This window comes from Plecotus auritus, assembly GCF_963455305.1.
Source record: "Plecotus auritus genome assembly, chromosome: 12".
NCBI lineage: Eukaryota > Metazoa > Chordata > Mammalia > Chiroptera > Vespertilionidae > Plecotus > Plecotus auritus.
In genome coordinates, this window is record NC_137778.1 from 3,984,114 (window position 1) to 3,995,492 (window position 11,379).

Below are 11,379 nucleotides of genomic sequence, written 5' to 3' on the forward strand. Positions count from 1 at the left end.
AATATATTAAAAAAAAAAAAAGAAAGAAAGAAAAACTGGGGGGGGGGGGGGGGGAACTTAATGGTGTAATTGAGTCAGAAAGTCAGTCCTTCCTCCAAATTCCAGGAGAGCTGACAGCTACCTCCAGTTTTGTGGGTGGTTTTCCGTGGTTGTTGTTCTCAAAGAAAAACACCGAGAAGAGAAAACACCGCTTCTCACCTCAGGTATGTTTGAGTGTGTCTCCCAGGACTGCAAGTGCCTCCTAAGGGCCAATGCAGAGGCTGCAAGTCTGCGCATTATGGAAGATGTTTTGAATTAGTTGTCAACTTTAAAAAACGTGGAGCTTTTTCTCCCATAAAAATTGTACAGCTCCCGCCCTAGCTGGTGTGGCTCATTGGATAGAGCATCAGCCTGCTCTATCTGAAGGGTCCCGGGTTCGATTCCGGTCAAGGGCACCTGCCCAGGTTGCAGGCTTGATCCCCAGTGGGGGGCATGCAGGAGGCAGCTGGTAAATGATTCTCGCTCATCATTGATGTTTCTATCTCTCTCTCCCTCTCCCTTCCTCTATGGAATCAATAAAAATATATTTAAAAATGCACAGCTCCCCTGAGGGCAGGCAACACTGTGCTGGAGCCTTGATGCACCTGCCCCTGCCCCTGCCCCTGCCCCTGCCCCTGCCCCTGCCCCTGTCCCTTTACGGGAAGGCTCCCCCCCCCCTCCGCCCACTCACACACAGCCCTCCTGCCCCCCACTCACACACACAGCCCCCCTGCCCCCCACTCACACACACAGCCCTCCTGCCCCCCACTCACACACACAGCCCCCCTGCCCCCCACTCACACACAGCCCTCCTGCCTGGTCTCCTCCTGCAGGCAGCCTCCTGACCAGCCCCAGCCAGCACTGAGTTTACACCTCACAGAACCAAACCTCCTTTGGCTGACATTTAGGCCAGTTTCAGTTCAGCCCATTTCTGCCTTCCTCAGCCCCTCTGACCACAGGCTCTCCTTCGCCTCTCAGACTCCCACTGCTCGGGGTTGCAACAAAAGGGGAGGACTGGAGGACCTGAGGCCTTGGATTTCGTTTCTAAAACGCACAGCAGGCCTCTACATGAGGGGCCTAATCTCCTGCCGGGTGGTGGCGCAGGACAGGGACGGGTCCTGAGTCCAGGGCCCCGCCTGTGATGGAGCCAAGTCAGAAGACCTGACTTCCATGTTGACTCCCAATTTGCTGGGCAGAGAACTTCATCTCTCCAGTCTCAGTGAACTCGCCCATAAACGGGGCTACACCGCTTCACAGGGCTGTCAGGTGAAGGAAACAAAAAAGTATATGAAAGTGCTTGTAAGCGACTTCCAAGTATAAAATAAGATGGGTGTGGCCCTTGACAGAGAAGGGTGCTCTGGAGGAAGTGCCCAAAGGGGCGGCGGGAATCCCAGGTAAAGAGAGTTGGATGAAGAGTCTGGGCGGTGTGACCTAGGTCCCTCCCTTCAGGCCTCTCCCCACCTGTCTCACTGGGGGCTGCGGGGAGGTGATTCTCAGGGATGCTAAGCTCTCCCGAGGGTTGTCCAGGACGAGGTCGCAGGGGAGGAGACCGGCTGGATGGGAGGAGGCCCTGTGCGGCAGGTCCTCCCAGCCTCCAGCTCGCGGACACCCGCTGGCCCAGGACTCCGCCGGCCCACGTAACTTACCCTTATCCCCACTGATCTCCTCCAGGAACTGAGGTCCTTTCCCTCCAAAACCACACCACCTCCCGTCAAATGACCTGATCTTGAAAGCACTTCCCCAAAACTGATCAAAGGCAGAGTACGGCACAAACACAGCCTCAGCGCTGTGACCCCAAGTGGTGCCAGCGCCCGGCTGCGTGGTGGCTGGAGCGCAGATGTCTGAGACGCGCACCCAGACGACGGCCCGGTCATCCCGCAGGCTTTCTCACCCCGCAGGCCTTTGTCAAAGGTGGCACGGGGCTAAGCTCTGACCCAGAAGGAGCAGCAGGCTGGCCGAGTCCCCCAAAGCTAGCCGGATCTCCCTCTCGCCGATCTGAGGGGCAGAGGCGCCACCCCGCGGCGCCAGGGTAACCCGGAGACTTCTGGGCGCGCCCCCCGCCAGGCGTGGTGAGACAGCGCCCTGAACCCCGCGGGAGGATGCTGCTCACCTGGTCCTCACGGGTTCCAGCGCAGGGGCGAGGCCGCTCTGCCCCACACACCTGTCCCCCAGCTGGGCCTGAGCCCCTCGGCCGGGGGGCGCACGACCCCAATTAGCGGGTCCCGGGCACGCACCGCCGTCTTCCCTCTCCCGGGTCCTGGCAGCGGCTTCAGCGGCGCCGGAGATGCGGAACGAGGCTGCGAGCAGAGCCACTGCGAAGCCCTGGCTGCCGGGAGGGGCGCGCCCCCCAGATCTTCCACAAAGAACTCGGGCTCCCAAAGCCAGGCGGGTGCGGCCAAGGAGACAGCCCTTCCTCCGAGGGGCGGGGAGGCGTGGGGAGGGGCGCGGAGACCCCCGGTCCATGCCCCGCCCTCGCCCTGCACCCCCACCTCGGCCGCGCTCCATCCCGCCCGCGCCCGGCTCCGCGCCCCGCCTGCTCACCGAGGGGTCGCCGCCCCGGCAGCGCAGGGCCCGACCGGCCACCGCCCGCCTGGCCGCCACCGCTTCCTTCCTCCCGGCCGCGCGGGACCGGAGGTTTCGGGTTTCAGCCCCGATCCCGCTCGCTCCTCCCGCCCGGCCGCCAGCACGCGGACCCGCAGGGCGCAGGCCGGGAACTTCGCGCCGCCCGCGCCTCCGCCCCCCGCGCCCTCCCCCTGGGGCTGCCCCTCCAGGTCCTCACGCCCCTTCCTGCGCGTCCGCCCTCCCCCCGCCACCCCTTTTCCATTTCTTCCCAAGATCGGCCACGGCAGCGGCTCTTTGTCTCGCCCTTACCTCTCGGCTCGCCCCCCTTGGCGCCCGCAAACCCCTGAGGCCCCGGCCTTCCCGGTCCCGTCCCTCCGTCCCACTTCCACTTCTGGGACGTCCCCTCTCCATTCCTCTCGGCATCACACTCATACTTTCGGATTCTTCCGGGAGGCTCCGCACAGCCCCATCGCCTCCTCCAGTCTCGCCTGGACTCCTGGCATCCTCCCCTGCTCACCTTTCATTCATCCGGCCAGCAGTGTGAGTGTCTGCCTGATGCCAGGCACGGTCCCGGCCCAGGAGTATCACAGGAGCCACCGCGAAGCCTGCCGGAGAGGACCCACAACCCTTGGGGGTGACGGGGAGGATGTTTACCAGCCTGCTCCCCCCTCTCTCTGAGCCAAAAGCGCGATGCACACAGACTGGCGCTGCCAGGTCGCAGGACAGAACGGAGCCTCCTTAGAAGGTTTATGTCGCCTCTCCTGCGTTTTCTATGCAGCAAACTTACCCAGAGGACGAGAAGTGCAAGCGAACAGTAAAACTGCTTTAAAAAGGCAGGGAGGGGGAGGGAAGAAGAGAGCAACAGGGCAGCAAGGAATCGGGTGGGAAGTTAAGTTCAAACTCCAGCGAAAATGAATGCTTTCCCTGGAGCAGGATTCAAATTCCCCAGAAATGCATCTTTGATAAATGCATTGATTATTCCCTTGTCTACAGACTGGCACTGTGGGAATTGCTTTCTTCTTATTATTAGGCCACTGAGGCGGCGTTTAGAACAATAATTGACTATCGAGCACCTGCCAAGCACCCCGCTTGTCTTCAGGGACACATGGGGTAATGGGGAGAGAGAGTAACTGGGTGGCTTAACATTCCTGTGGGACACGTGCTTCATTTGGTCAGAAATGGAGCTGAAGCTCCTCCGAGGCCAGGTCACCAGCGAGCCAGGCGCTGAAGGATCCCAGCAGTCTGCTCTCCAGAGTAGTTTATACTTTTATTCTGAAATCCCTAGTTATGATTTTTTAATTTGCACTGATTCTGACACTGGCAAAGACTTGGGACCTTGGGGAAAGTTATTTAACCTTTCTGAACCTCAGCTTTGTCAGACATAATCTAGGCACACTCCTGCCTGCCTATCTGTAGACTTTAAAAGATGAATTGAGATAATGTAAGTAAATCCCCTAGTGCCAAAGAACCTGAGAGCTGAGCCCCTTTGAAAATTGGAATTGGAGAAAGGTCTGAAAATATATGCCATAAACTAACCTGGCGAGAATGAAAATCTACAATTATGGCTCTTTGGGCTCCATATCCACCCACGATGCAAAAATTGTCCATCCCATACTTTATTCCATTGTGAACTCTTCAAATGAAAACATTTGTTTCTCCTGCTGCTCATTATCAAATATATTATTTATCACAAAGGTTTTTCTTTCCATCGCTCAAGAGCTCAGAACTTGCTATACATTCTAGGATAGAAATTGCTGCCAACAAGTGCATCTTTTCAATTGCTCTTAAGACTGGTCTTTATTTCCTCTAGAGTTAATATTGAGCCATGAACAATATTCAGTCAAATGCAGAGAAAACAAAAATTATTTCAGTAATGATTTCACTATATATTGCTGTACAGGTGACAGTTGTGTGAAAAACAACATTGATTTGAGCAAGATTTTTTTTTTTTTCAAAAAAGGAAAAGATATAAAATAATTCTCCTTTCCTGGATCAACTTCATAAGCCATTCCCCTTGCCCCCCCACCCCCAAGACTTCTGAACTAAAATAATGAGAGGTTTTGCCCAAGTGAACCCTAAATGCTCATGAGCAATTGACATATGATGAGACATCTTTGGTACAAAATTTCTTTTAAATCCCACAATCCACATAAAACTAGTCAAAGCAAAATCAGGAAGTCTGCTGTCTGTTCCAGAAGGAATATTGTTCCCCCATATTCACAGGCTGGGTCCTTCAGACCCTTCACATCTGAGCTTCAATGCCACCTCGGAGAAGTCTCTCCTGACCTATCTGAAAGAGGTCCTCCACCCTCTGTTCTCAGAGCTCTCTGCTCTTTTCCATAGAAATCTGTCCCATTATGACATATATTTTTTTCTATTTATCTGTTTTTAGTATGCCTCCAGTGATAGGCATAAATTCCATGGCAGCAACCCTGTCTGTTTTATTCACCACTATAGGCCCAGGGCCTAACCCAATAGAACATTTTAAATAAATTAAAGAAAAAATGGAAATAAATAAAAGCATGTCTTCAAAGACCTCTGGGTCTCAAACTTTTGGATATATGAGTATCTCTTGGACTTACTTAGATATAACACCAAAGGCACCAGTAATTAAAGAGAAGTTGGATATCTCAGATTTTTATTAAAATTAAAAGCTTTAATGCTTCCAAGGAGACCATGAAGAAAATGAAAAAACAGCTCACAAAATGGGATAAAATATTTGCAATTCACATATCTGATAAGGGACTTGCATCCAGAATATATGAAGAACTCCTACAACTCAATAATAAAAAGATAAACAACCCACTTTAAAAATGGGCAAAGGATCTGAGTAGACATTTCTCTCAAGAAGATGTACCAATGGCCATTAAGCACAGAACAAACTGCTGGGCATCAGTGGTCATTAGGGAAATGCATGTCAAAACAACACTTTTAGCCCTGACCTGGTAGCTGCGTTGGTGAGAGCATCGTCCTGATACACCAAGTTTGCAGGTTTGATCCCTGGTCAGGGCACATACAAGAAGCAACCAATGAATGCATGAATACGTGGAACAACAATTCACTACTTTTCTCTCTCCCTCTCTCTCTAATAATCAATCAATCCATCAATCAGTAAAACAAAAACAATCAGTAAAACAAAAATCAGTCCATCAATCAGTAAAACAAAAACAATTTTACTTCATACCCTCATTGATGGCCATAATAAAGAGGGCAATGACAAGTACCATGGAAGGTGTGGAGAAATTAGAACCTTTGTGGGCATTTAAATTATGTCTCCACAAAAGCTGTTTTACAATTAAAAGAAACTCTTGGGAAGTTTGTTAAAATGCTGAGTTTCAGGGCCCATCCCCAGAGACCCTGTCTACAGAAATTGGGGATAGCTGCTGTCTGCTCATCATCCATAGTTTCCTTTGAGAAAAACATTGCTTCCCTCTGGGGGTCAGCTAGTATTGAGCCATGAACAATATTCAGTCAATTTCTATCCTAGAATGTATAGCAAGTTCTGAGCTCTTGAACGATGGGAAGAAAAACCTTTGTGATAAATAATATATTTGATAATGAGCAGCAGGAGAAACAAATGTTTTCATTTGAAGAGTTCACAATGGAATGAAGTATGGGATGGACAGTTTTTGCATAGCAGTGACGTCCCCCCAGTTCCAGGGGTGGGCTCTGATTGTCGGCATTTCCCATTTTTTTCAGCCATGCGGTCAATTCAGAGGTGGAGACTGGTCAGAACGAAGCCTCAAGGACATTTTGCCGAGAATACTGGGCGGAACCACAATTTAGGAAACAGAGTACAGAAGAAGGGGAGGGAAGTGAGAAATAGGAAAAATTAGATGCTGGCTAAACTGTGTGGCCTTGGATGAAACCTTCCCTGAAGTTGTACCCCTGGACTAATCAGTTCCGAAAGCCAACAAATACTTACCTATTAAGCGTATGTGGGTTTATTTCTGTTATTTGGAACAGAAAGCATCTAATTCAGTGTTTCTGAATATGACCTTCTGGAAACCTGGGGGTGCTTTGGGGTTGTCATAATGATTAGAGGACACGCCTGGCATTTGGTGGGTAGGGACACGGATACCAGACATTGTGCAGTGCAGCGGACAGTCCAAGACTAAAAGCAATTCCACTCTGTTGTTATTATTACTTCTGGGCATGGTGTCGAGTTAGGAAAGTTGTTCACATTATTAACACACATGACTTTTGAAGGATTCCCCCCAAACAGAAATTCTTTGGCATGGTCTTGTTACATGCCAGTTTGTCCAGGAATACCATTTCTGTGAAAACTGAGGAAAACATGTGCTTTGATTTGTTCAAAACTCATCAAGAGTTGTTCATCATTGTTGGCCCTGGCTGGTCTGGCTCAGTGGATGGAGTGTCGGCCTGTGCCTGGGTTTCATTCCGGTCACGGGCAAGTGCCTTGGTTGCAAGCTCCTCCCCGGCCCAGACCCTATGTGTTTCTCCAAAACATCCGTTAGCAGGTGTTGGGAGGGACTCGGGAACCTGAATTTGTTCAAGGCTCTCCATGTAATCTGATAGGAAGCAAGACTGGGGAGTCACAGGTGGACCTTGCTGCAGGACTTACCAAAAGGGGGGACTCAGGGGCAGGGGGCAGGAAAGCCATTTAATGGGACTCCCTTCTACAAATGGCTCTACATATTGATGTTTCTCTGTCTTTCCCTCTGTCTTCTACTCTCCCTAAAATTCAATGAACATCCTCGGGTGAGGATTAACAAAAAAATAAAACAAAATAAAACAAAAAAAGAGTTGTTCATCATTTTGGAAAATCTCATCACTGTGATCAGTGGCACTCATGGTGTCAGATTTACCAATTTAGGGGATTCTGTCGCATTCTCCCAGAAACACAGTCTTAATCAACCAATCTGGATTCTCTCTGGCCAACCACCAGCAAGACAATCTGTTACATGGGCCTCTCCATCTCCCACAGAAAGAAGAGGCAATCTGAATGATAAATCCCTCCTGTTCTCTTCTCCCCAAAGAAAAGATGTCCTTGTCCCCACACAACCTGTGTTTTCTTTGTGAATAGCTCCCTTGCCCACTCTTCTTCCTATAAAAATCTTCCATGTGTACAACCCTGGTTCACGAGTCACTTCATAAAGCCAATGAGATCTTCAAACTTACTCAGTTGAATTTTGTTTTTAACATTAATTATGAGGATTAAATGACATAATGCTTGACACATGCCTAGAATTTAGCAAGCTCTAGTTAAAGTTAGCTATTATTATTGATTTTAGTATTATTGCTATTATTAGAATCTGTCTTAAACTGTACTGTCCTAATAAGTGATTATGATCATTTCACCATTATTATGACTCCGCCCAGAAAATGGCGTATTCCAAACCAATAAAAGTTGTGCCCAGGAGGTGATTTAAGAATTTGTGTAAAAGACAAATCCCAAATGTGTCAGCGATCTAAATGTCAAAAGGAAACCCAGATAAATTTTAGAAGAAAAAAAGATTAAATTCCTTTTACCTGAAAGTGGGAAAATTTTTTCCTAACTAGAAACCACATCCAGAAGTAACAATATTAGAAAAGATAAATTTGAGTACACAATGAAAAAAAATAATTTCATGAAAAATCACCCTGAGCAAAATCCAAAACAAACAAACAAACTGAGAAAAGCTGTTTGCAGTGTGTCACAAAGGAGCATGTGACACCGTGGATCCTAGCAGGAATCAAATTCGCTTCCCAATGGCTCAAATGAAGGGATGGGCAGCGCTAAGGGAACAAGCCAGGGCCGTGACTTGCGGAGACAAGTGGCATCCGAACGCCCTTAGCTCCCCCAGGGCTGGAGCGACAGGGGAGCAGGCTGGGAGCTGAGCTGTTTGGGAAGCTAGCTTGTCTGAGAGCTTTCTCAGGGAGAAGATGGGAAGGTTTAGTCCTCTTAACCTTGGAAACGACTGTTTGCTGTTGGGCGCATTTTTTATTTCTTCTCATTTTCTCTTGGTTTACTTGGGGGGATATTCTTTTGAAAATACCCATGAGAATTAATGGTATTTCTGTTAAGAAAGGTGGATAAAAGACTTTTTTCTCTCCTCTCAGGCTAGGGTAGTAGAGGGCCCCTAGTGGCCAATGTTGGAGCTGCAACAGTCCCAGCGATGACTTGGTGGGCCTGGGAGGTGCATCAGGTGCAAAAGAGAGGAGGGAAGAGGAAGAAGAGATGGAGGAGAGGGAGAGAGGGAAGAGGGATGAAAGGAGAGAGAGGGAGGAGGAGATTGGGAGGGAAAGAGGATTGGGAAAGATTAGGAAGGAGAGAGGGAAGAATAGGAAAGACAAGAATGAAGAAATGCCAACCTAGGATTATAAAACATGGCATATTCAATAGTTGCTTTTAGCAAATAAATACCTCTAATAACTTTATCCAACACAGTACAATACTTTGTCTACCCCCAAAATTAGAACATTTAAGTATTTTTGATTGATATAAAAATAACATTTTTGCAGGAAAATAATATTGCTCAAAGAATCGTTCCAATTACTGTTTGAATGATGGCCATATGCTATCCATAAGCTATAGACTTAACTGAATTTACAATGTTCCATCTCAGATGGCAGTGTTCTACCATGTAATGTGATAACAACAAAAATTTATTAAATGATAAATATTACCAATGGGATGGACAGATACTGAGACATACATTTATGGTTGAATTATTAATATTTTCTTTTTTCAGTCTTGTTGGGGTGTCTCTGTTACTTATAATGTTACTTGGTGATCATGTGAAAGTTTACATTTGAGGCCATTTGTAGAAGGGAGTCCCATCAAATGGCTTTCCTGACCCCTGCCCCTGATGCCCTCCTCTTGGTAAATCCTGCAGTAAGGTCAACCTGTGACTCCCCAGTCTTGCTTCCTATCAAATTACATGGAGAGCCTTGAAAAAATTCAGGTTCCCAAGTCCCTCCCAACACCTGCTAATGGATGTTTCTGGAGGTGGGTTTTCTTCACACCAGCATTTGGAACTAAGGTCCTGATGATAAAAGTGTATACAGGGTGGGGCAAAAGTAGGTTTACAGTTGTGAGTACTAGAGACAGTTCGTCCTTGTATTATTATTTATTAATTATTGTATTCTTTCCATACAAACAACTCTAAACCTACTTTTGCCCTATCCTGCATATATATAGCCACTTGAAAAAACAATCTGACAATATCTGTTAAGTTAAAATAAATCTATGTCCTTTGACTCAGAAATCCTACTCCCGGGAATCTATCCCATGGAAAGGAAAACACCAATACAGACTATACATATGCAAGAATATTTATTGAAACATTATCTGTTGTGGCAAAAAATATAAACAAAGTGAACACACATCCACAGAGGAAAGGTTGAATAAACTAGAATAGCCATACTGGGATTATATTATTAAATAAAAAAAGAGTTCACTCTAGCCAGTTTGGCTCAGTGGATAGAGTGTTGGCCCATAGCCTGAAGGGTCCCAGGTTTGATTCCGGTCAAAGGCATGTACCTCAGTTGCAGGCCCTGGTAGGCTCAATCGTCGGGGCTCTCTCTCACATTGATGTTTTTCTCTCTCGTTCTCTCCCTTCCACTCTCTCTAAAAAATCAATGGAAAAATATCCTCGAGTGAGGATTTAACAACAACAAAAAAGTGTTAAAGTGGTATAAACTGCTCTGGAAGGATTTTTCACCATGTATATTGTTAAGAAAATATACCAAATGGGTAAAAATATATGTTTTGGAAGTGTATAAAACTATATATTGTAAAAGTATATTTATTCAGGGACTTGGCAGCTAATATATTTCTCTGAAAGTCTCTGAGAGTTTGCAATGGCTGGCTTTTATTTCTCCTTTACTAATGGGTTGCTTTTATCTCCAAGTCATGCCACAAGTTGAGAGTAGGCAATGTTTCCTTTTTAAAAATAAATTTGGATGCAATCAACTCTGCTCTTCTCTCAGCTCTCAGCTCTTCAAATCCTATGGGTCTTCTATACCCTGTCTCCCTACCCTATTACACTGCTGAAATATTTATATTCTCATCTCTAGCATGCCCTTCCCCCCTTCTAAGTTCCCCACAGCATGAATTCTTATTCTGTCTCCTTCCTCCCCTCCGCAGAACGTGGCCTCCCTTATATATTTTATGTGTATATTTGGGGGATGAAGGGTTGTGGATAGGGGCAACTCAAGGAGATGTTGAAGGCAGCCCATTGTTTCCACAGAGCTCTTTGATTGTAAGGAACAGATGTGAAGGTGGTCCCGCGTGGTTCAGGGTTCGGGATCTGGAGAAGGGGCTGCACGCAAATGAAAGAGACAAGACAAGAAATAACAATTTGGAAATTGGGGGGCCAGGCGGAAGCCCATCCCAAGAGGAAGGACTCCGCTTGGGCTCAGGCCTTGCCATCCTTTTATTCAATTTGGGACACACCTACAGCCCTTAGGCAGGCAATTTCCAGTAACAGACAGACTATCTGGATTTACATGACTGTCTGGTGGAGAAGTTGCTTCAGCTACCATTGTCTTGACTAAACAGTGGGTGTATAGCTCTGACCTTTGCCAGGGCTCAAGGGTCACCAGCATTCCAGGCTCCTTGTCCACACCTCTCTGCTAGTGAGAACAATAGGTGGTTTCCCACAAACAGAGACTCCACCAAGGTTTTTCTTTTCTTTTAAAAAATGTATTTATTGGTGAGAGAGAGAGAGAGAAACATCAATTTGTTGTTCCACTCATTTATGCATTCATTGGTTGATTCTTGCATGTGCCCTGACCTGGCATCGAACCCACAACCTTGGCGTATCAGGACAAAGGTCTAACCAACTGAGTTCC

General features: G+C 47.4%; 1 protein-coding gene across 3 annotated transcripts in view; it reads right to left on the reverse strand.

The window, feature by feature from the left end:
- GPR161 (G protein-coupled receptor 161) overlaps window positions 1-3,235 on the reverse strand; it is a 36,006-nt gene extending 32,771 nt beyond the window's left edge. The window contains exon 1 of one of the 3 annotated variants that reach the window (XM_080647375.1): window positions 3,098-3,235. In XM_080647375.1, the coding sequence (XP_080503501.1) occupies window positions 3,098-3,104 (7 nt within the window). In that variant the 5' untranslated portion in view covers window positions 3,105-3,235. Of the gene's footprint in view, window positions 1-2,128; window positions 2,364-2,559; window positions 2,753-3,097 lie in introns of those variants that run through there. The other 2 variants (XM_080647376.1, XM_080647377.1) reach the window with 2 other exon arrangements.
- Window positions 3,236-11,379: the final 8,144 nt, after the last annotated feature.